This window comes from Anabrus simplex, chromosome 8 (genome assembly GCF_040414725.1).
Source record: "Anabrus simplex isolate iqAnaSimp1 chromosome 8, ASM4041472v1, whole genome shotgun sequence".
Lineage (NCBI taxonomy): Eukaryota > Metazoa > Arthropoda > Insecta > Orthoptera > Tettigoniidae > Anabrus > Anabrus simplex.
The window spans coordinates 186,423,773-186,450,272 of NC_090272.1; the positions used below are offsets into that span (position 1 = coordinate 186,423,773).

At 41.3% G+C, this 26,500-nt stretch overlaps 1 protein-coding gene across 1 annotated transcript in view; it reads left to right on the forward strand.

The window, feature by feature from the left end:
* LOC136879360 (glutamate receptor ionotropic, kainate 2) overlaps positions 1-26,500 on the forward strand; it is a 473,995-nt gene that overhangs the window by 14,155 nt on the left and 433,340 nt on the right. The window contains exons 2-3 of the mRNA XM_068229090.1: positions 2,579-2,624; positions 9,786-9,947. Of these exons, the coding sequence (XP_068085191.1) occupies positions 2,579-2,624; positions 9,786-9,947 (208 nt within the window). The remainder of the gene's footprint in view (positions 1-2,578; positions 2,625-9,785; positions 9,948-26,500) is intronic.

A 26,500-nucleotide genomic window follows, 5' to 3' on the forward strand; every position in this document is an offset into this window, starting at 1 on the left:
GTTACATGGTTGAACGCTTAGAACCCGCCCCGAAAGTTAAACTGCTGAGCAAGAAAAGAAAAAATTTATTAATCGGCCATTACCTTATTGTTGACCGCTGCCGAGGAAAGAGGCGCTTCCCGCCTCCTGCTATGTACTTAATACACTGAAAGATGGAACAGAAGTGGCCCGGAGACCCTAAAATCAGCAGTTTATATACTCTCGCGGAAGTTTCTAGGCGTTAGGGGAATGAAAACACCCGCCCACAATGTTTTTATTGGATAGGACCCCGCAACAGATACAAGTTGGGGGAAGATACACCAGATTGGTCAGAAATTACTAAAAGAAATTCGGGATTGGATAAATCTAAAACAAGGGGAAAAAGAGGGGTATTCAGCCAACTTAAACAATAACAGAAAGAAATTTAACAAGAAACAAACTTTTGAAATAAAAATTTCTCCAACAAAATAGTTCTTTGACTCCGCGCTAAGGTGCGCTATTGTTGATCTTCAGTAGTGTCCTCTAGAAGAGAAAGTTCACACTTCTTACTTCAAGCGAAACAAAAACATATCAAAAGTGACACAGTTCAAAAACTCAAAATTTTCCACGTGGTGACATCTTCTGAGAAAGTAGAGAATTAATAGAGTAGATAAAGTTCAACCTTCCTCCCGAAGAGGAGTTTCAACTGGCGCAACTTTTAAATAAACGGTGTAGAGGTGTACCGCCCGGTACAATTATTATTATTATTATTATTATTATTATTATTATTATTATTATTATTATTATTATTATTATTATTATTATTATTATTATTACATTTGCGAATAAGCCTGTTAGAACTAGAAAGAATACTTACAGACGTGCGTTGACCTTCTTTTGTGCTCATATTTCTTTCATTGTTTTACTGCGCGTTTCCTTTCTTTCTTCAGACCAAGTTGTTCCGATCTCCTTCTTTGGTCTCTCCTCATGGTCAACTTATCATTTGTGAATTTTGGATCTGAAGATTACCCGGTTTTGGACATTTGCTGTTGTAATACCTTTCTGTTTCAGATCAGTTTTGATTTCGCCAATCCATTTTAATGTGTCTGTTTTGGCTTTGCTCCTGTTTTTCATAGAATTGGACTGTTTATTTTGTAAGCCTGTCTTGGTGCGTTCTTTTAATGTGTCCATAGAATCTTCACCAGCGTTTTCTAGTGTCTATGTGGATATTTTTCGGTATTGTCCATCGGCGAGTTTGAAATATGATTTAGTGTCCACTCAAAATGATGCCCAGTCTCTCAACATGTTAATTAATGTTTAATGTCGTAGACGACGTGTCCGCTTAATCCAAAGCTACTGACGTGGAGTCACACAGACTCCTGTAGGTCACAAGTCATTCGCTTCCGTTCAGATCTTTCGCTTTACACCCTTGTTCTCCCTGGTACCTTCCTCTTTCATCGTCTTAAGCAATCACGCAGCTGCTCATTGTTGAGCAATAATGTGGAACTGAAATAATAATGTCTGAAGTAGTGTACTCCACGTCAGTACGATAAAGTACAGGCCAGTTTTTAATCAGGTGTGATAAAAGAAACCTTTTCCTACCGCTTTTTCCCACACCTGTGGGATGGCGGGTACGGACTGCGTCTCACATGTGGATTTTGCCCTGTTTTACGACCAGATGCCCTTCCTGACGCAACCCTAAATGGAGGGATGTAATCACTATTGCGTGTTTCTATGGTGGTTGGCAGTGTGGTATGTTGTCTGAATATGATGAGGAGAGTGTTGGGACGGACACAAACACCCAGTCCCCGAGCCAGAAGGATTAAAATCCTCGATCGGGCCGGGAATCGAACCCGGGATCCTCTGAACCGAAGGCCAGTACGCTGACCATTCAGCCAACGAGTCAAATGATAAAAGAAATATATTCTGTGAATTTTTATTCATCATACCTTATGATGTATTAATCTGGTATTAACTCACTTATGCACGGTTTAATATTTATTTGATGAGAACAAATGTGATTGTTAACAATTTTCGGTCATTAAAACGTATGTCATGTTTATTACAAGTCAGAAAATATGTCACGTCGAATCTCACATCAAATCGTCTCCTACAATGAATGTTAAACCCATTGGTAATACTTTGCTCATGAAAACTTGAACTAACAGTCATACTTTGACATTTATTTCACAGAGTCTCTCGGACCCGTCAGTAACAGTATTATTGAGTTCTCACCTCAGCAGCTGCGGGCTAAAATGACGCTTACATTCTCGGGATGTTTAATGATCTAGACGCTCTGTCCGTTAAAACAGCTTTCTTTATTATTCCTAAGTTTAATTTCAATTCTCAACTCTGGAAAAGCCTTTCACGCCTTGATGTTTGTACTTTTGGTTACATGGTACCATCTGTCAGGATTTAGTGGCAGTAATATAATAAACAGTTTAAAATAAGCTGAAGGAAGTCTTTTCTTTAATGTGTGTTTGTATGTCATTTTTCAATCGTTCTTCTTTAGTAATCAAGCCGACAACAGTTCTTCATTCTTCACATTTCATGTTTTCCTTTTTATTTCTTACTGTCTCTTCCATCCCACATCCTTTATAATCTGTCCCATGTGACGCAGTCGCAGTCTTCCCTCCATTTAAATATCCCGCCATTATTGCTTTTAGGTGCACTTCATGTCTCATCAAATCCCCAGCAAGTTGCACTTTCCTGTTTACAATATATTCCCACGGTATTCCCTTCCCACCCTCTTTTCTAAAAATGTCTTCATTTGTAATTTTATCAGTGGAACTAAATCTAAAATTAATTCAGTCTCCTCTCTTCTTCAGCCCCCGGAGTCCTTGTTTCGTAGTCATAAGGCTACAGAGAATACGTGTGTTTCAGAAACCTTTTCCTTATTTGAACATTGTTATTTTTGGATGATCCTCTTCTTCTTAACGAAGGTATTTTAATGTTGAATTCTTAGCAGGGGTCTCCAGTCTACAGAAAACGTAAAATTAAGCAATTTCCTCAATTGTGCCACAAGTAACAATAATAATGTTATTTGATTTACGTCCCACTAACTACTTTTACGGTTTTCGGAGACGCCGAGGTGCCGGAATTTAGTCCCGCAGGAGTTCTTTTACGTGCCAGTAAATCTACCGACACGAGGCTGTCGTATTTGAGCACCTTCAAATACCACCGGACTGAGCCAGGATCGAACCTGCCAAGTTGGGGTTAGAAGGCCAGCGCCTTAACCGTCTGAGCCACTCAGCCCTGTGCCACAAGTTGAAGGGCTAAAGGGTCCGGAGAGGTTTCAAATTGGGAGCCTTGGGTAGCTCCATCAAAATAAATAAACAAAAATTTAAATTTAGAAAAATCACTTTCGGTCTAAATGCAGTTCCGGAAAGCAGCCTAAAATCGCTTGTCTCTTTACTAGTTTTCTTTCTGATTCAAATCAAAGCCAAATTAACTTATTTACATAATTATTTCTGTAATATGTTCCCTAGTACAATGCCCTCAGGCTATTTTTGATTTGTTTGAAAAATGTCCACACTAATTGTAGTTATAATCGGTTAAGTGAAACTCTGCATATACTCACAACAGCGATCGTTGCGGTGAGCAAGTGAAACAATGCATTGACTCACATTAGCATTCGTAGTGGTAGAAAAAGGCGTACTGTTAATCTAATCGACCGGATAATGATGATTAAGGAAAGGACTGTAATTTTTAGGAATAAATAAAGAATACATTCTCATAATTCATTATATTTTACTTACTTAAAATTCGTAATTCATATCCCTAGGATGTTTTCAACATTGAGTTGCTTACCTGAAGGGTAAGGTGGATTTTTTGTTTGCGCAAACTTGCTTCTTACTTCTAATTTTCAGTCCATCCATACCGATCTTACTTCCTAGATAAGTAAGTCTACCTCTTGAAGTATTTCGTTGCCAATACTAATTGGGATTTCAGCTTGCCGTTTGTTTAAAATTTCTTTATTTTCACATTAAATTCTCTTCTCACATATATTTTTCTTCATAATAGTATGACCTCAGGGTCTTCTTCACTAACAGCTAGGGCAACAATGTCGTCAGCATATCTTAGCACATCTATTATTTTGCAATATACAGGTCCTTGCGGTTAGTTTATGGACACACCGACAAACCAGTATATTAGCTATTGTAATCCGAAATCTTAAAATGTTCATTATATCCATGCGAATTATTTTGTAAAAGGAGTATTTTAGTCGCAACCAGAAGTTCCTTTGCTTATCCGTTAAGTATGTACGGGCATGTAGCTCTTAGCCACGTAAACAAATGAACCTATACGTAATAATTTTCTTTAAGTTAGGTAAATGAAATCTGGTATACAGACGTAAGTAGGATGTAGCTACTTGGAGAATAGCATGACAAAATAGAAAAGTGTGTGTGTTTTTTGAGAGTAGGATGAAATTTTTCATTTTTTAATAACATGAGGGATAAAGGGAAGGAAATCATGGCAAGGAAAATCGCTCTCAATTTCTCTAAATAGAGACTCCGATGCCTTTTGTGTCTTCAGGTGAGTAATAAACAACGCTAATTACTCTGTGTGACAAATTTAATGAACATTCACTATTTTAATATTAGTTTTAATACGGTTTCTTCAAGCCTTCGTGAAAAAGGCACGAAACCTTCTTAAGCCCTTAAGAAACCTGTCTTGCCACAGGTACACAGGAAAGCGTGCTTGGAGTTTTGTCGATAGCGTCATCGCTGGTTAAAAAAAAATATATGTTGATGCACAAAGACAGAGAGATTTTTGCCGTCAAGCATGGCTCCCGTTATCGAAACAGCGTGGAGAGGTGATTATGACATCGGTCTGAGTTACGACTGAAGACCCTGGAGAGATTGTTAATGGGTGCATTAACAGCTTGCAGTATTTTGAAACGCTAGAATATGTGCTGCTGCCATCCATCACTAACTTCCTGAGTAAAATATGTATTTATTTCACTCCAAGATAATGTGCCAGCACACAAATAAAAGATCGCTAAAAGCTGGTTGGTGAACCATGATGTAAAAACTCTGTTGTGGCCTGCGTGCACTCCAGAGTTAAACACAATAGAAAATGAATAAATTGTCATGATGATGAAGTTTAAACTAAAGAACCGGGCTGAACTGAAGTTCATGTAACCCATCTGTGGAAGAACGTATCTAAGGAATAGTGTCTGGAACTGGAATAAATAAATTTAGAATGGCCAGAGGGCGACGTGCTGACTACTGATAAGTTAGATGTAAGATGCAAAAATCTATAATTTAATTATATAAATATTTTCTGCGTTTAAATCCATTTTATTTCATTTTCGTAAGTATTCCTAATTTTTTTTGTAATACCTGCCTTTAATTCTTCTACTATTAATTTCAATATTTATATTTCAATTGGACTGATAATCTACCCCACAAAATAAGCAATTGTCTCCAACATAAGCAGTTTCCTATTCATATTTACATTAAAATTCAACACCCTGTCAGTTCACGAGTTTCCCATGCCGGTGACGTAGACACAACAGTACATCACAGCCGCGAGGTGCAGATGATTTACCGGTCTGGCATACCTGGGATATTAATTAACGCAATGGTCGATCGTTGTTGGTGTAGCTAGGTTTGACACAAAATCAATATCCGTAGACAATAGAACGTCTATAGGCCGAACTAATTATGTTGCGGGTTTGTTTAGCTCAGCCAGTTTTCAGATCCGCTGAGAACGTACAAATTCCACATATGACATGCTTCAAGGAATATACAGTATAATGGCTTTGTAACAAGTAGTGTTGAACTGAGTAAGGTACAGTAAAACTAAGGTCAGAGAAAGGAGATCTTAATGCCGTCTTTTTTTTTTTTACGTCATTTACTAACATATAAAAAAACGAAACGAGAGAAGCTGCAAATTAACGTGTTATTTGTGATATCTGAAGCCATCTCTTTTCAATTTCGACTCAGTTAATTTTTAACTGTTAGGTTCTTCCTCCAGTCCGCCGAAACTCATTTTGAGTAATAAATATTTATTTACAAAACTTCCCTCAGTTGAAGGTTGCCCCAATGCATAAAGCATAACCAAACAATGAAATGTATAATTTCGACTTACAATGGTAATTTTGTTCACACTATTCGTACAATGTCCTTAAATTACAAGAGTTACGTCCGCCTCTGTGGTGTAGTGGTTAGTGTGATTAGCTGCCACCCTCGGAGGCCCGGGTTCGATTCCCGGCTTTGGTACGAAATTTGAAAAGTGGTACGAGGGCTGGAAGGGGGTTCACTCAGCCTCGGAAGGTCAACTGAATAGAGGTGGGTTCGATTCCTACGTCAGCCATCCGAGAAGTGGTTTTCCGTGGTTTCCCACTATTCTTCGAGGCAAATACCGGGGTAGTACCTAACTTAAGGCCACGGGTGCTTCCTTCCCTCTTCTTTGTGTATCCCTTCCAATCCTCCCATTCCCCCGCAAGGCCCCTGTTCAACATAGCAGGTGAAGCCACCTGGGCGAGGTACTGGTCATCCTCCCCAGTTGTACCCCCGACCCAGAGTCCGAAGCTCCAGGAAACTGCCCTTGAGGCGCTAGAGATGGGATCCTTCGCTGAGTCCGAGGGAAAAACCGACCCTGGAGGGTAAACAGATAAAGAAGAAGCAGAAATTACAAGAGTTACAGCATGCAGCAATTATTTCTGAGCAATGAAATGGAACTTCCTAAAGCTAACAAAGAAATAATTTGCAATTCTGCAACGTCTAAATTAAACTGCTCCCAAAAATTTAGGCTACAAAGTATCGAGGAATAGTCCCTCGAGCTCCTGTCATTAATCCTATCAGTTTAATGTCCAGTTCGTAGCGTAACACCTAGTGTTGTCCGGCTCCATGGCTAAATGGTTAGCGTGCTGGCCTTTGGTAACAGGGGTCCCAGGTTCGATTCTAGGCAGGGTCGGGAAATTTAACCATCATTAGTTAATTTCGCTGGCACGGGGGCTGGCTGTATGTGTCGTCTTCATCATCATTTCATCATTACGACGCCTAGGTCGCCTACGGGAGTCTAATCGAAAGACCTGCACCTGGCGAGCCGAACATGTCCTCGGACATTCCCGACACTAAAAGCCATACGCCATTTCATTTACAGCCAGTGTTATTAGTTGCCGTCCTCAGGGGTCCGGGTTTGATTCCCGGTACTGCCAGAAATTTACAACCTGGCAGAAAGGCCGGTATGTAGTTGAAATGGTGCATGCAGTTCACCTCTATATGGGGAAATGTGCCTGAAAAGAGCTCCACCACCTCGGGATGAGGACACGAGTTTACTTTTTTCACTTTGATGTCTTCAATCCAAATTTATGTAATAAGACATGATCGGTTCATAGATGAGCTTCTTTTACGTATCAACGTCTTCTGGATGGTCTGTAGAGATTTCTAAACAATTGTGGGGTATATTTTATATCCCACACCCTCTGATTCCTTATAGCAGGGCCTCTCAAACGCCCAAAATTTCACACGTGCAAATCGAGGCGCAAGAGCTCCATGCACTGTGCATCGGTTCCACTCTGCTCGACTCGGACCAACGCTTCGTCTCTGGGCTACTCGGCTAAGCTCGGCTCAACTTGGCTCGGATTTGGGGCGCTACGGGGCAAGTGAGGAAGAGGGAGACAGGGGGAGCGAGCGAGACAGGCGTGGGGAAAGAGAGAGACAGCGCTATTGCTCCAAATCGAGGAGTGGAGGTCTGCACTCTGGTCAACCAAGCAAAATCGTCTTTTGCACAGTGCATGCACCAGGTGTATGCACCCTGAGAGGCCCTGCCTTATAGGTTATGATTTCAACTATCGCCGGGCTTAGTGGCTCAGACGGTTTAGGCGCTGGCCTTCTGACTCAAACTTGGCAGGTTCGATCCCGGCTCAGTCTGGTGATATATGACGGTGCTCAAATTCGTCAGCCTCGTGTCGGTAGATTTATTGTCATGTAAAAGAACTCCTGCGGGACTAAATTCCGGCAGCTCGGCATCTCCGAAAACCGTAAAAGAGTAATTAATGGCACGTAAAGCAAATATTATTATTATTATTATTATTATTATTATTATTATTATTATTATTATGATTATTATTATTATTATTATTATTATTATTATTATCCTACTGTTACCGTTATCGGCAAGTCCTGATACCTCTTCGGCGACCTATAACTTTTCTTTCTGAAGGAATTTGCTATCAAGAAACTAATTTTGTTACGCATGGCGTTCCGCATTATCTCTCTGTGCGGGCAAGATCTCAAAGCATGAGAAATGATTTGTATCTCTTTTCGGCAATGCCGTGAGGGGTTTCTGTACTGGGACCTGCCAGAAATAGATCAAACAGCGCACACATTAGCAGTCATTCTTTTCCCCTCACGCCATTGATTGACTGATTGTATGATATCTAGCGCAGTTATTTGCGGGTTTATATTGTTCATTATAGCACCACACTTTTTCCATTGTGAGATAATTTACACCGTGTCTTGAATTCACGGTTTCTAAGCTCTACTCTGAGTACGTTTATCAAAATTGTGTTCTTGTTCATCAATTCCAAGCACTGTAAATAATTTCTTGCTCTCCATAATGGCATGTCTTATTTCGGACATATCTTCTATTTTAATTAAATTGCTTCTTTTTTCATATATAATTCTGTTACTGGATGTTCTCTTTTTCAGATACTTAATAAATTTATTTTCAGAATTAGTTTCGGTGGAATGAAGAACCTAACAGTTAGAAATTAATATATCTATTATTATCAATTATAAAACTTCCGGAGTAATATCCAAGAAATTTGAGAACTTTCCAGTCTAGGAAGACAGAAAACATCCCTTGACAATGTGTTTGATAGTTTGTGTGGGAAATTTTCATTTTCAGGTTTGACTCAGTATTTTATCCCACTTGTACAACAGGTCAGCACGTTTACCACGATTTATTCTGAGCCTGTTCAGCACCGACCAGAGTACCACCTTCAACACTGCCTCTGAGAAAATTATTCAGCTGCAGTGAAAAGGTATTAATCTATTTTTACAACCAGACCAAATTAATGTGGAAGTTAGTGTCTGTCAGATCCTTACCTGTCCTGTCTGGAAGATGTCTAGAAAGGAGCCTGTTTAACTCAGTGCCCGAAATATCATGTTAGACAAGCAGATTGGGGGTTGACAGTTATATTCTTACACTCCCTGACTACAGCACGTTTCCTACTCAGGTGAGGTGGAAGAATATGACTCAGGATAATCCAAGTGCATGTCCTTCATCCCACCGAGGAACTCTCACCTTAGAAGTGTCGCTGTTCCTCGTAGACTTCCACACCAGAGCTGATTATCGAAATTATTTTAAAACAACGTAATTCAATTAATCACTTAATTGTTTCCACATTTAGTAGATAGGCTAGATATATTACCGGTCCAAATATCCCATTCCTTTATGTGAGACTGGAACAACAACAACAAATATTTGTTTATGTAGGGATTTTACAAAACCAGCATCGCTATTCCTTTATCAGCTGACTCGTTCTCACCCCTGCTAACAGGCAAACCATGCTTGGATTACGCTACAACTTCGCCTCACCGAACTATCCCCCCCCCCCCCCACCGAGTTTACCAGTGCTGCCTGAGGAGTTACTGAAAACCTAAAAACATTGACTTCTAGGTTGTTCTATGGGCTGTTAGATGGACGTTCCTTATTTCAGTTACTGTACATTCTGTATTTTTACGTATTTGTATTTTGACAGCAACCTTCAAGAGATAAGTCTTAATCAATTATATAAAATCATTGTCATAATTTCTATCAATAAGTCTATACCAACGACTACTGCATAAATGCCTACATTCTTGTTCCAGGAGCCATCTTCACTGAGGACCAAAAGGACAGTAGTACGGAGCTGGCCTTCAAGTACGCTGTGTACCGCATCAACAAAGAGAAACATCTTCTTCCCAACACGACCATAGTGTACGACATACAGTACGTGCCGCGTGATGACAGCTTCCGGACCTCCAAGAAGGGTGAGTGATACTCAGTTCCATATTGTGTGTTTAGCTGGAAGAATATTCTACCTCATGCTATCTCCCGTCTCATACGTTCACATTCTTCAAAATGATTTGCGAAGTGGAATTGTACAATGCTGTAGTTACTTATCGCACTGAACTAACACTCGCCATCAGAAACGTTTTTCAATGTATGAAAGACACTTACTTGGATAACAGACGACTACATTCCTTATACTTCCATCAGTTTTCTCTATATAGGCCTCTGATTTATATTGCATTATTTCTATGTGTTTCTTTGGCTGGAGTAGACACTGAGGGGATAGTTAGTTAAGGTTAACCGAAAGGCTTAACAGAATAACTTTCACAGGTTATTTCCAAAATTTTCCGAAATGTTGGTGCCAGTTTATCGATTATAGAAGGTATTATACTACTTTGGAGCGAATAAGGTCCATTATCTAGAACATTGGTTTCTTTTATTTCTTACAGGATGAATTGATGAAATCTTAATAATATACCATAATAATCTGTAGCACAAAACACACGTACATAATTTCTAGCGTTAACATTGTTGGACTGTTAATCGGCGTCAGAGGAAAAATACCTAAATTTTGTGTGAAATATCTGCGAAATCTGGGACTTTCTGATAGCGTCCTACGAGATTTATCAATATCAGCGATCAAGGGGTCACTTCAAATTATTCTCAATCACCTTTACAACCTATTCTGTTCGTTATTATCTTTAACACGGCTTTGTCATGTTCGTCAGCCCATAAATTTGGAAGTAAATTTAAAAAAATACTCTTCCAGCATCCTTGAAGAAATCAGTGACCAAGGATAGGTTTAATCGTTCCTAAAAGTCCGAGTATACTCAGTCTCAAAAATAATGGCTTGCTTCGTACCATCAATACAAAATTGACATTTTTCTATAGAGGTTACACTTAAACTGTTATAAGGTTATTTACGCAGATAGTATCCAAAAATGGTTGCGTTTCCACGTTTGGCAGTTTTCCATGTTAACATATTATTTGGCATAGGAAATTCCTTTATTCTGAAATTTAGTTTCGGTTTTTATAGGTTTACAGGATGTAGGGGGTCCGGCTTAGGCAGGTTTTACTGTAACAAGAGTGTAGTGTCTGTCCGTATATTCGGTTTCTTTTTGTTGCAATTTTGAGAGGGTTGATAGTACACACGATGCGGATACGATATGCATTACTTTTTAAGACTCTCTCTCTCTCTCTCTCTCTCTCTCTCTCTCTCTCTCTCTCTCTCTCTCTCCCTGTAACCCAGTTTCTATGAAACTTGAAAATATAAAAGTAAAGACATGAAAAATGTCCCCACACAGTACTTTGTTTTATCTCAGTCTGTTTAGTAGGAGCTTAAAAATACATACATTTTTAACCTGGAGAATACCGCCTCTCAGACATAGAGAGGCGAACAATTTAAGTGACTTCCCCGGTGGGCCACCGATACCTCGCACAGGTCCACTGTTGGTTTCTTGCTAACAACAGCGACTGTCTTTTATAGCCTATTTTCCTTCGCTTCTGCTCGCTGCGTAGAACCCAAAGCCACCCGAAGTAAAGTTGGGACGCCGAACGTATCCTCAGGCGGCAGTTTCTGCTCCCAAAAGTGGTCCACCCTAGTAATAATGAGGGTTGTCAGTCGGTTTCTTTCCTCTGGGCACAAGGGGCGTGAGTCCTTCAAAGGACAGGTGAGCGCTGTCAAGAGCGTGACCTCCACATTATTGCATGAAGTTAAGTGAAAATGAACATACTGTACAAATATTAATTAATGAATCAAATACTACAATACTTTCAAAGAGCGAACAAAGCACGTGCGAATTATCTAATCAAAAATAAAGAGACAGGCGTCTATTGTAATAAGAGGTGGTAAACACCGGGGGCCTGTAATTCTGACGGGTTAACTTCCGGTGGTTTATAGATGGTCCTTATGTCGTATTTGTCAAGTATCTTGCCGATCCTGTCTGTAGTGTTTCTAATGTAAGGAATTATCGCGATTTATGGACGGGTCAGTTCTCCCTTCCTTTTGTTATCTTCTACGGTTACCTTTTATTTGTTTTCTTCTGATTTTCTAACAACTCATCGGATGTTACTTAATGAGTACCCATTTCTCCTGAGGGTTCTCGTGAGGTGTTCTTTCACTTCTCCTAGGTGTTCTGCGTCTATATAGTTGTCCGGTTATCGAATTGTTGAAGCCACTGAATAGCCGCCGTTGAAGTTGTCAGAAGGTCAAAGATAGTTCCGCAGAAGGCTCTATGTGGACATCTGAAGGTGATGTGTCGCATTTTCTTGAATTCTTCAGCACAGTCACAGCTTGTAAAAGGTCTAAGGTCCCAAGAATGCATCGCAGAGCCACTTCTTCCATGCCCAGTGCGCATTCTGTTTAGTGCGACCCATACACTCCGCGGAAGATTAAATCGGGGCGGGGCCTGCGTAGGGTCAAAGATCGATCTCCATTCATCGAGGGTCTTCATCGAACCCATAATGGTGTGGGAAGAGTGGGGAAGGACGAAGAAGAAATCATTTATTTTACCAACAAAGGTTTACCACCACTGGTTAAACCTAGCAATCCTCACCAAATAACTATCATTTCAGATGTCTTTGTTACATGAAGGAAGAAAGCTGCAAGTTAATCTTTTGCGTAGTACCTCCCTCCTCCCTGACGATGAAGTTGGATATCTCCCTTCTTGCGGAGTCACGCCAAACTTAATTGAAATTTAAATGTGGAGACCGGGAAGTCTTCTCCAGTTTCTAAGACGGAAGACACGAACATATGCCACACTTATATCCCGCCATATCCTATTTCCAGATATCAAATTCCAGGATTACTTACAAGCCGTCGATAAAAGTTGCATAAAGTGAACATTACGGAAAGTTTTAAACGACATACGAAGACATAATAACAATCAATGTCCCGGCCAGAGGGAAGAGACCAGAGTTACGGCGTACTAAGCTTGGAGATGTGGGAGGATATAAAGTTGGAAGTGAGCTCCGCGGTACAGTCTCAGATGAAATGAAATGAAATTGCGTACGGCTTTTAGTGCCGGGAGTGTCCGAGGACAAGTTCCGCTCGCCAGGTGCAGGTCTTTTCATTTGACACCCGTAGGCGACCTGCGCGTAATGATGAGGATGAAATGATGATGGAGACGACACATACACCCAGCCCCCATGCCAGCGAAATTAACCAATGATGGTTAAAATTCACGAACCTGCCGGGAATCGAACCCGGACCCCTGCGACCAAAGACCAGCACGCCAACCATTTAGCCATGGAGTCGGAAACAGTCCCACATGAAAGTCTCGTAGACCAGTGGAGAGAATTTTCTTTGTGATTAGTGCTGGTGATTGTTGCTCTGAAGTGAAGTACAAAGCAACCATACTTACATACTTGCCTCTGTGGTGTAGTAGTTACTGTGATTAGCTGTCACCCCCGGAGGTCCAGGTCCGATTCCCGGCTCTGCCACGAAATTTGAACAATGGTATGAGGACTCGAATGGGGTCCACTCAGCCTCTGCAGGTCAACTGTGCAGAAGAGGTTCGATTCTAACCTCACCGATCCTCGAAGTGTTTTCCGTAGTTTCCCTGTTCTTCTCCAGGTAAATGCCGGGATGTTACCTAGCTTAAGGCCACGGTCGCTTCCTTCCCACTCCTAGCGCTTTCCTATCACATCGTCGCCATAAGACCTATGTGTGTCGGTGCGATGAAAGGCAAATTGTACAAAAGATAATATATATACAGACTGTTATGCCTTTTATCGTTCAGTCTGCAAGACTCTGTGAATTAACTAAGCACCTGTACAGTCCCCTATATGCAACTAGTGTTTTGGCCTTTTTTGGCCAGCCCTGCAGTCTAAGAGTAGTAGCATGCCTCTTACCAGTTAGCCCTAGGTTCGATTCCGGGACAATTTATGGCCTTTTACCTCATTCTGAGGTTGGTTCGAGATCCACTTAGGCTATGTAACAACAATTCAGGAGCTATCTGACGGTGAGATAGCAGCGCCGGTCTAGAAACCCGAAATAATGCCCAAGAGAACTCGTCGCGCTGAACACGTACCACTTCGTAATCTGCAGGCCTTCGAGCTGAGCAGCGGTCGCCAGGTAGGCCAAGGCCAATCACGGCTGTAGCGTGACGGTGTTTTCTTCCACAACTCTCTTATTTAAATTATTAAAAATGGGTCTAACAATTGGCACCTGGTTCTTCCTCTACATTTCTTACCTTCCATGGCCAAGTCCATTATTTCTATCTACCACTACTCGCCTCAAATTACCCTACCACCGAAGTAAATTTACACATACGGTTTCATTCATAGAGTTTATTCCTAATTTTTCTCCTAAATTCGAATTCCCTCCCGTCATTGTTCCCGCCTGTTTGTACCAGCAATCATTCGCTCGCCACTGCCATGTCTGTTACTTCAAACTTACGAATAAGATATCTTGATTCCACTCAGCTTTCACTCTCGCAAAGCAAATTCGATCTGAAAGCAGACCGATGAAATGTTAATTTCGCTCGAGAATTCGCTTCTTCCTTACAGAATACTGAACTGCGAGCTCGCTGCCGTGGCATTCCTAAAATAGAATAAAGTGAAATGAAAGACTCACAGGATGGACTAGAACAGAACTGAAGAATGGAAAGAAAGTGTGTAAAAAAACTGAGGATAAGAAGTGTGAGTCGGTCGGTGGGTCATTTCCGTTATTTCCCATTTCCACAACAGGCAAATGCTGGGGATGTACCGTAATAAAGACCACGGCTGCTTCCTTCCCATTCCTAGCCCTTTCCTATACCACCATCGCCATAAGAGCTGTCTGCTTTGGTGCGACGTGAAGTAACATCATCATCAGTATCATCAGACACTAAAAGCTGAGCCTTGTCGCTGCAACCATTCTTCTCTCAATCCTGCTCTTCTTTCCACTTCTTCCTAGTTTCTACATCCCATCAAGTATGTCTTCCTTAATCTTCCTCTTCCTTTCTTTCCTCGTAATTTTCCTCCAAATCCACATTTCATTTGCTTCCAGTGAATCTCTTTCCTTTCTTCCAATAGTCCAGCTCTCACAGCCGTAAAGTAGTACACTCCAACAAAGGATTTTACAAAAGCCTTTCTTATTTTTAAACTTATGTGGGTATTTGCTAAAAGACATATTTTATTTTGAAAGGCCTGTTTAGCAAGAACTATTCCTATTTTGATTTCATTGTTGCATCTATTGTCCTCAGTGTAAATGCCTCCTAACTGACATAAATATTGCACTTCTTCTATTTTAGAATTTCCTATTCTTATGTTTGTATTAATGTTCCTGCCATCTTCACTAACAACTAAAATTTTGGTTTTCGTACTGTTGATTTTATGTTTTTATGATTCAGTGTATCACACAGAACTCACTCACTCACTCACCTGCCGCTACAGCCCATGAAGGACTCTGCCTTCTTCAATAGCTTTCGTCCACTGCTTTTGGTCCAGAACTCTCTTTCTCCATCCCTGAATCCCTCTCAACTCCAAATCCCTCCAGACGTTGTTCAGCCATCTTGTCCTTGGTCTCCCCTGTCTTAGTTGGCCGCCAGGATGTTGGTCAAGGATCATCTTCATTGCCCGGTCCTGTTCCATCCTTACGATGTGTACGAGATACCGAAGTCCCCTCTTTTTGGCCTCTGCGACTATCTCGAGGCCACCATACAGGGCATAGACTTCTTCATTGGTCCTGATGCGCCACTCTCCTTGATCGTGAACCGCGCCGAAAATCTTCCTCAAGATCTTTCTCTCCCACACACGTAGAAAGTTCTTCTTTTTCTCTCGGCTGTTCGCCATGTACTTGGTTGTGTTCTTGTTTATCTGTAAGCCCAGATGTTGTGATCCCTCGCTCATGTGCTCCAGAGCTTCTGTCAGGTAGTTCACACTTCTCCCGAGTATGACAACATCTTCCGCCAAAGGCAGGTACTGGAGGGTTCTGTTGCAAATGGTACCCCCTGTATTCAGAGGTATTCGACGCATAACATGCTCCAGACAGAGGTTGAACAGAGTGGTTGACAATGCGTCATTTTTCCTCAACCCTCTCTGTACTTCGAACTCCCTGGAGAGCTGGCCCTGGATCTTCACTTTGGCTCTGGTACATCTCACAGTCATCAGGACTAGGTTGGTGGTTTTCGTCGGCAGCTGCATCTCTTCCAACACCTGTCGCAGCCTTGACCTGTCCACACTGCCGTAAGCCTCCTTGCAGTCAACGTAGAGCTGGTGAATGTTTACGTTGTACTCATAACACTCAGAACACTCAGAACAGCTTCAAAGTGAGCTGCTATGGAAATGTCATCAGCTAAACTAATACTGTGGATTCCTTTCCCATTTATCTTTATTCCTTTGTCCTTTCCTTTGAAACACAAATTGCTTCTTCAGTAAACAAATTCAAAAGTTATGGTGAATGTGGACAACTCTGCCTCACTCCTTTCTAAATTCTTGCCATTCTCCTCTTTGACTTCTGCGACTAGCTCGAGGTCACCATGCAGGGCATAGACTACTTCAATGGTCCTGATGCGCCACTCTCCTTGATCGTGAACCGCATCGAAAATCTTCCTCAATATCTTTCTCTCCCACACCCGTAGAAAGTTCTTGTCGCGCTCATTTAGTGTCCGCGTCTCGCACGCATACAGCACAGCTACATTTGTAAACTGGTTCTTGTAAATTTTCCAGATGAGCCTCCTATCTCTCCAGTCAATTCATACTTGTAAACAAAACAGGGAGATAGTGAACATTGTCGACCTATGTGTTTTCTCAAAACTATTTCGATTTTTAAACTTCCATATTTTTGCACGTTCGCCGATCCTAGGACCGTTTCGAAGTTATAGATGTATTCTACGTAAAAATATTTAAATAAATACACAAATAATTATAGAACTACCATAACTTGTTGACAGATGTGACGTACAAAGCGTCAGATACCCGGGGCTACACTTTGAACTCAGCGTGGTCTTGTAAACACAACAAGTACCATTAGTGAAGTCCAAACTTGCGTAACTAATGGCGTGAATCCTGGCTCAAATTACATCAATTAAGGGACTTTGTTCGTCTACTTCAAAGCTAGTTACTGTCAAGTTATGAACCTATGACCGGTCAGTCAATAAACACGGAATAGTTTGATCTCGCCTAATGAGTGCTGGATAAATTTAGTTTCAATTAAACATTGAAAACAAATTAATTTATATTAAACATAGAGGACACATAATATCGTTCTAATGAGTCTGTACACCACTGAAACACACAAATTATAGTACTTAGTTGACTTTAGAGTGGTCTATTCAGTTTTTAATTTGCTATAAAGGCACAGCAATAGGAGGAATTTTTTATATCGCTACATTCTTTGTTACGTGTAAAGGTTAAAAATTGTGAGAAAACAAGACAAATATATTCTGAACTAGAACAGGTTTCAACGTTATTCGAAGTTCTGAACGTTCATTTCTTCCCTTTTCTTCTTCCCTTATTAGTATCGCAAGGGGAAGTTTTCTTTCCTTTTACCAGCATTCGTGTCCTTTCATTGTTAGCAACTTTATCCTAATCATTGGTGGCGTAAGTGGACTAGATCTATTTTATCTTTCACTGTGGAGGTTGGTATACACAATGTTTGGAATTAATTGCTTAAAAGTAATCGCAGGTCCTCCTCTGTGGAGTAGTGGTTAGCGTGATTAGCTGCCCCCCCTCGGAGGCCCGAGTTCGATTCCTGGCTCTGCCACGAAATTTGAAACGTGTTACAAGAGCTGGAACGGGGTCCACTCAGCTTCTGGAGGTCAACTGAGTAGAGGTAGGTTCGATTCCTACCTCATCCATCCACGAAGTGGTTTAACGTGGTTTCCCACTTCTCCTCCAGGCAAATGCCGGGATGGTACCTAACTTAAGGCCCTCTCCCTCGCCTGTCTCCTCCAATCTTCCTATCCCCTCAACAAGGCCCCTGTTCAGCATAGCAAGTGAGGCCGCCTATGTGAGGCACTGGTCCTCCTCCGTTGTATCCTCGACGCCCCAAGACACTGCCCTTGAGGCGGTAAAGGTAGGATCCCCAGCCGAGTCCGAGCGAAAAATCGACCCTAGAGGGTAAACAGATTAAGAAAGGAAAAGTAATCTTATTCCTTGTAACAAATTGTCCTTGCGTCTAGAAAATCCGCTACGTGACAATATTTCAGCTTAGAACTCTGTCCAGAAAGTTTCTGTCATCTAAGGTTCAGTATTGCACGAACAATATCAACGAATTTTCGTTCTAAGTCACACATGTGCTGCGGGTCAGTATTTCTCCCCTCAAATTTGTCACACAGGGCTATTTAGAGACGTAAAGACTACTGTAAATACTTTGTTTAGTGTCCGACTCGTCGGCTGAATGTTCAGCGTACTGGCCTTCGGTTCAGAGGGTCCCGGGTTCTATTCCCGGCCGGGTCTGGGATTTTAACCTCCATTGGTTAATTCCAATGGCCCTGGGGCTGGGTGTTTGTGCTGTCCCCAACATCCCTGCAACTCACACACCACACATAACACTATCCTCCACCACAATAACACGCAGTTACCTACACATGGCAGATGCCGCCCACCCTCATCGGAGGATCTGCCTTACGAGGGCTGCACTCGGCTAGAAATAGCCACACGAAATAATTTTTTTTAGTAATTATTACCACTTGTAACGGTTACATTTTTACCACATAACATTTTTGTAATTTACTTCCTTAAATATATTATTTTATTATTTTGCCTGGTGTGAAAACCACGGAAAACCATCTTGACAGTGAGGTTCGAACCCATTATCTCCCGAATGCAAGCTGATAGCTACGTGACAAATATCGCATACCCACTTGCTTTGTTGGAGTGTGATTAACTTAGTGCGGTAGCTTGCCATCCAAACGTTCGAATCCTGGTTCATCCACTTTCAATTAAAAAATCACGTGCCGTCAGAAAAGGCATCGGGCCTAAAAGACCCGTCAAAAAGCAAAATGAGCCTGGTTGGCTCCAGCGACCCCAGGAAAAACTGGGATTTGCTAAATTACGTACTCCTTGAAATAAAATTGTAACCGCTGCATACTAATAATCGTTAAATTCTAGTAATCGATGTACATCGCATCGAGAGTTTCACAACTAGTCGTCGCAAGGTGTCACGCCAAAGGTATAAACTATGAAGCCAAAGCTACGTAGGGACATTAGGATACAACATTCGATAATATATGTCAATATTATCGTTCGATGTTGGCAGTATTGTCTGGGCAATTTCAAGCCTGGAGATTTAAGAAAAAATGCAGTAACGAATTAACTATCAATAAAATCTCCAAAATGCTGTTATTATGCGCGGATACAATATGTAAACATTGCCAACAGAATGCTGACACATAATAAAAATATAAATTAAACTGGATGTTCTTCCCATCGTTGATCGGAACTGTCATTAGGGCCTGGATTTTTATATAATATGGAAGTGCGAATATGGACATACAAATGCAGTAGTTATTAATGAAATATGTAATATTTATAAAATATATAATGGTATTAATGCACTAAATTTAGAAAAATGCTCGTCTATTCCTTTTATTACGAGTTATGGTTGTGATATGAGGTAATAAAAGTGTTTTAAATACCTCCACATTTCAATAACAATAATAATGTTCTTGTATTACGTCCCACTAAATACTTTATCGGTTTTTGGAGACGCCCAGGTGCTGGAATTTAGTCCCTCAGGAGTTCTTTTACGTATCAGTAAATCTACTGACACGAAGCTGACGTATTTGAGCACCTTCAGATAATACCGGACTGAGCCAGGATCGAACCTGCCATGTTGGGGTCAGAAGGCCAGCGCCTCAACCGCCTGAGCCACTCAGCCCGGCCCTCCATGTTTTATAACAAAGTAATCGTTGTTACTTTGTATAATTTATACAGTCTCCTTCTTTCTAATTTTAACAGTATCAAATAATCGAATAAAAGGCATAATCAAAATCCTTCAAATGTTTCTTTTAATAATGTTATGCGCTTTAAATCCCGAAGTATTAGACAACGTATTATTGTAGCTAATTTCCTGTTGCCCTCATGCCCTGAAAATGAAACAATAAATGTTACCAAATGTTTATATAGAATCTGTCTTTAAACCTCTATTAAGTAACACAATCCGTACTCTAACATTTTTTATGACAGTGCACATGTTTTCCATTCTGATGTTTCTCGCGCTGATCCGAAAAATTCACTTGTAAGCTGCGAAGGACCGCTCAATATCGCAGGAAGTTACCCTTGCATATTTTAAAAGATAAAACCTAGCTAAGTGAAGTGTTTTTCGGGTGCTCTTCTTGTTCGCCACTAATTTTCTTGCAAACAGATAGAAAGCTTCAATAACCTAGATTTCGCTTCAAGACTGCATGAAGTTTGTTAGAAACTCTGACGTGTGATAGGCACTTACCATGCCAGATTCTGGGAAAGGATTAGTGCCTTTGTATGCAGTTGAAGTTCTCGCAACTACTGTATTTCACAAAAATGGGTTAGAAATCACAGTATTAAAGAAATTTTAAAGCCAACTTTAGAAATTGAAATATATTTCATATGAGAAGAATTATTTTACTATCCTTACTATAGTCTCAAAATTAAACAAGGTGATACATCTTCTTAATAATTACCCAAATATTTAAGAAAATGTTACATTCTTCACATAATATGTGATTTTACTAAGACATAAAAATACGTAAAATGAAACACAGGTATAACCATATTAGAATTACAATTCGATTACATTTTTCGTTTTCAGTTCTCTACAAGTAAAGGAATGAAATACGTAATAGCATAAAAACCCGGGTCCTAATTGTTACCGTGGTTTGGTGGATTAGCAGAGGTGAAAGAAGGTGCGGGGGTGAACAGGTCTCAGGCTACGAAATTAAAGTTAATTTAAAATTCAACAAGGTTATATTTTTTTTTCAAAATTCAGAAATAACAAGAATGGCAGGTACAGAGTAGCAAGGCAACAAAAGTACAATTACAGTATTTACAGGATTTGGGCTTCGAGCCCCGAACTCACAATTCTTGGGCAACTAGCCCAACTTTACCCCAAAACAAGATTTAACAGAGGGGCAGAAAACCCCATTCATGCCCAGGAGCACTTGCTCTAAATTACACAGAAAAGCCTCCTCGAGGCATACATACTCAATTTTCAAGAAAGAGCCACTCGCTCTCAACTTTAAGCCTATCAAAGGCCACACCAAACTCCACCTTCAAGTTGTCCTCTAATGATATAGACACGGGGGTAAAATACCCAACCTACTGAGGTCTATTAAGTGAGAAAAAGGTTAATTACATGACCTCCAAAATAACAATTTGAGAGGAGGCGATCTGCACTCCTAATACCTTTTGTTTAAAACCTAATCTGGCTCTAGGCCGCTAATGCAAGGGCTAATCCCATACTAAAGAGGTGACTTTAGAAGGAAACAATTTACATTACGTTAAGGAAGAATCGGTTATGAAAAATAAGTTCACCTCAAAACAATAAGAGTGGGAGCTCGAGAGGGTTAAGCACTCTCTATCCCAATATGTAGCTTTAAAAGAGAATAGATGCTAAGAGTCTTTACATTTTAGGGAAAGTTACATGGTGGAAACGCTTCGGACCCGCCCCGAGAGTTAAACTGCTGAGCTAGCAAGAAAAGAAGTTATTAAACGGCCATTACCTTGTTGTTGAACTGCTGCCCGAGGAAAGAGGCGCTTCCCGCCCCCTGCTACGTACTTTACACTTTGAAAGTTGGTACTGAAGTGGCGCACAGACCCGAAAATCAGCAGTTTATATACTCTCGTGGAAAGTTCGAGGCGTTTCGGAAATGAGAACACCCGCCCACAAAAACTTTATTGGCTAGGGTTAAGCAAGATATTCAAGTTGGAGAAGATACATCTGATTGGTGAGAAATTAATGAAAGAAATTCGGGATTGGCTGAATTCAAAACAAGGGGAAGGAAAGGGTTATACAACCAACTTATACAATAACAGAAAGAAATTTAACAAGAAACAAACTTTTGAAATAAAAATTTCTCCAAAAAAACAGTTCCTTCACTTCGCACTAGGGTGCACCATTGTAGTTCCTCAGTAGTGTCCTCTAGAAGAGAAAGTTCACACTTCTTACTACAGGTAAAACAAAAATTCATCGAAAACGACCCAGTTCAGAAACTCCAAAATTTCCAAGTAGTGACATCTTCTGAGAAACTTGAAAATTAACACAGTAGATAAAGTTCAGACTTCCTCCAGCAGAGGAGTTTCAACTGGCGCAAAGTTTGAATTAGCGGCGTGGAGGTGTACCGCCCGGTACAGACCTCCCCCCCCCCCCAAAAAAAAAGTCCCTCCAGAGGTGACACATGAAATTTGTTTGAAAACAAGGTTCAAGTTATGATGTTGATATGGAGATTAATAGCAGAAGCATTTACAAAAATTTACTAAATTTGGTTTGATCCAGTTTCAAAATTCTTTATAGTTATTGCTTATGTAATGTCTTTATGTTTGTAGAAGTTGAATTCAGAAGGAAATACTTTAAATTCTTGAAAGAGAAGAAAATTTTCTAAGTCCACCAGATATAGCAGTAAAATCCAAAAAATGTAATAATTGTTGATGTGAAACTTCCATGTAACTGACTAAATATATCACTTGCCGATGACTTTGACGGCCAGGCCAGCCGCCGCTGCTTGAGTCCAGAAGAGGCCGCTCGGACCCCTCAAGTACCCTGAGATACCGCTCGCCCGCACTATGAGAGGAGTAGAGGTGTTGAAGCACGCCGCGCCCGCGGCGAACATATACAGGCTGCGGGCAAGTAGCAGGTTGTGCGCCGCACATAAGCCTTGGCCGGGAGGAGGGCTCCGGCTCGCCGTGCACAGGTCGACCTCGCTGGAGTAGAGGGGGCCCTTCCTCTATCCCAGTCGCGGCATGGCGCCGCGCGGCTGCGGGGGTACTGAAACATTAAAGCTCGACGGCAGAATTTTTGTTGAACCAGAATGATAGTAGGGTACATTCATTGTGGTGAGGTTGAGGGGCCAGCGGCGTGGAGAAATTCTTTTCATAAGCAAGCCACTGTGTGTTGTGGAGCAGGAGACGGGAGCGTGGTAATGGCCGTGGCAAGGACAGGATGGCAGTTTAACTGTGCGGGGAGGGTTTACAATAAATGCTTAAATATAAAAAAAATATTATAGAAAGGGCAGAAGGCCTTAAAAGTGAAACCCCTCGAAAATATAACCTTCATATTTCTTTCAAAATCATATGAAACAAATTAGTACAGAAATTATACCGGTTTCACCTGCGACAGGTGAACCCTAAATATCCTCTCGGTGGCTGGATTACTTAATAACAACGTAACCGGCGTAAGGTAATCGAGAATGATACACGGCCCATGAAATCTGGGGGCAAGCTTACCCGCGGGAACAAAATTCTTGACCATCACCTGGTCACCTACCTTCAAATGGGTGGGTCACCGTCCACGATCATATCTTTCCCTAACCTTTTCGTAAGACACTTTAAGATTGGCTTTAGCCTTCTTCCAAACATCTTTAATGTTGTCCGGGTCTATTGTCTCAGGTAGAATGTCACTCAGAGACCAGAGGTTAGAGAGCGGCGTGTTGGGAACAAACTTAAACATCAAAGAAGTTGGAGGAAACTTGTGAGATTCATGAACCGCCGAATTCAAAGCAAAAGCTAACCAATGCAGGGACGTGTCCCACCTGGAATGATCTTCATGATGATATAGCAATAAGCGCGGACCTGAGATTACGATTAACCCGTTCAGCTAAAGATGGTTGAGGGTAATAAGCAGAAGTCGTCACATGAGAGATGGACAGGTCAAAACAGAATTTACGAAAAAGATTTGATGTGAAAGCCTTAGCATTATCAGACACAATATATTGACACGGACCAAAAGAAGCAAAGATAGAATTTAGACAAGTAATGGTGGACTGAGCGGTAGCCAGCTTAGTCGGAAATAATCAGGAAAATCTTGTAAAACCGTCTACGCATACAAAGATGAACTTGGTGGCGTTTCCCTTTGACTGGGGGAAGGGTCCTACATAATCAATATACAGGCGTTCCATGGGGCGCGACGCTTGATGAGAAGACAACAGGCCTACCTTGGTGGACATGGTTGGTTTACTAAGCAAACAGGATTTACAAGCCTTTACTAGTTCACGGATTTCACCGTCCATACCCTTCCAGATGAACCTTTCACGAATCTTTTCACGAGTTTTAAAGATACCAAGATGCCCGCCTAATGGGGTCTCATGATAGTACTTGAAGATCATAGGTACAAGAACAGCTGGAACGACAACCTTCATCATCTTATCATGCCTCGATGGGCAACATAAAACACCATTCCTCAGAACATAAGGGACGACATGTTCCCCAGAAGAAAGGGTTTCCATTATCGGAGCCAGCGTCGGATCTTCACGTTGGTATTTCTCGATATCCCTAAAGAGGATGGGAGCATCTGTTAAGATGGCATTAACATCAAATAGTATGGACTCGGGAGGTGATGAACTGTCGACCGGTTCATGGGTCTCAACGTCGTTGGAAAACATACGGCTGAGTCCATCAGCAACAACATTTTCGGTACCTCTGATATGCCTGACATCGAATTGGAAGGCAGAAATACGGATGGCCCAACGGGCTATACGACCAGTACGACGCGGCCTACCTAAGACCCAGCTTAAGGCTTGATTATCTGTCTCCAGGTCGAATTTGACATGTTCCAGATAGAGACGGAACTTTTCTAAGGCAAATAAGACTGCCAAACCTTCGAGCTCATAGATGGAATACTTGGCTTCTTGAGCCGATAGAGTCCTAGATGCATAGGCGATGGGTCGCCTCCCTAGTTCAGTCTCTTGAAGAAGGACTGCAGCTACCGCCGACGACGACGCGTCGGTTTGGACGATGAATTTCTTTGAGAAATCAGGCATAGCAAGGACAGGGGCATTACAGAGAGCTAATTTAAGATCTTCAAAAGCGGCTTGTTGAGAAGGTCCCCACTCAAATTTGATGCCTTTCCTACGAAGAAGGTTTAAGGGCGCCGCTCTATTAGCAAAGTTAGGAATAAACTTCCTGAAGAAATTCACCATACCAATGAACCTGGCGATACCTTTGATGTCCTTGGGAGGTTTAAAATCACGGATGGCCTGTGTTCTAGAATGATCGACTGCAACACCATCAGGTGAGACAATATGCCCTAGGAATGACATGGAGGGCTTAGCAAAGGCAACCTTGGACAACTTCACAGTTAACCCAGCCTTACGAAGGCGATTGAGAACTTCTCGCAGATGATCTAGATGTTCTTCAAAGGTTTCCGAAAATACGACATCATCCAGGTAGTGATACAAGTACTCAAATTTGATGTCGGAGAAGACCCTATCTAGCATTCTAAGGAGTACAGCTGCTCCCGTGGGGAGCCCGAAAGGCACGCGGTTGTATTCATACAAATTCCAATCCGTGGCAAACGCTGTAAGATGTTTAGACTCTTCGGCAAGGGGAATTTGATTATAGGCCTGATTCAAGTCCAAGATAGTAAAGAACTTGGCCTTACGTAACCATGAAAAACAAGAATGAAGGTCAGGAAGGGGCACAAATTGCAACACCGCCTTCCGATTGAGAGCCCTATAATCAATGACAGGCCTGAAGCCACCTTGGGGTTTCGGGACTATAAAAATAGGCGAAGAATACGCCGACTTAGAGGGCCTAATAATACCATCCTTCAACATCTGATCGATGATTTCTTTCAGAGCCTTCATTTTAGGTGGAGATAGCCTATATGGTGGAAAACGGACAGGAATCGAATCCGTGACCTCAATTTTGTATTCAATAAGGTTAGTAACACCAAGAGTATCAGAGAACACCTCTGGAAACGACTGACACAGCTTACGAATACTATCAGCCTGCTCCTCAGGTAGATGTCTAAGGTCTAACAACATCTCATCCTGGGTAGGCGAAATAGATGAACATGATGCAGAATTACATTTCAATAATGGAATTTTACAATTAGACGCAAATTTGAAAGTGCACGACCTACTCTGAAGGTCGAGCACAAGACCGGTGTGAGAAATGAAGTCAGCTCCCAATATAATGGGGCAAGACAAGTGCTTGGCCACAAACAATTTAATTTTCCATGTAAATTTAAAAATGCGGATTTTGACATTTACAGAACCTAGAATTTCTAATGGAGATGAATTAGCCGAAACATATTGAACAGGAGATGAGCCATAGTCAGGTAGTTTACAAGCAGATTTCAATTTTGAATACCATTCAGCCGAAATAATAGAACAAACGCTGCCCGAATCTAATAGAGCAGTTACAGGTTCATTATTTAGTTCAATTTTAAGAAAAGGAACAGGTACGGGGGTATCCGCCGCAATCCTAAGACATTCTTTGGGGCATTCAAAAGATGAATTTGAAGGCTGATCGTTCCCTGAATTTTCGACCTGTTTACCAGGGGCTGAGCCTCGGAAAGATGGATTAGTCGACTCAGCCGAAGCCACTAGTCACTTTTTATTATTGGAATTGGTGGAATTTGCACAAGTAGTTGAGCAGGAGGGGGTGCTATTTAAATTTGGGCAATTCTTGG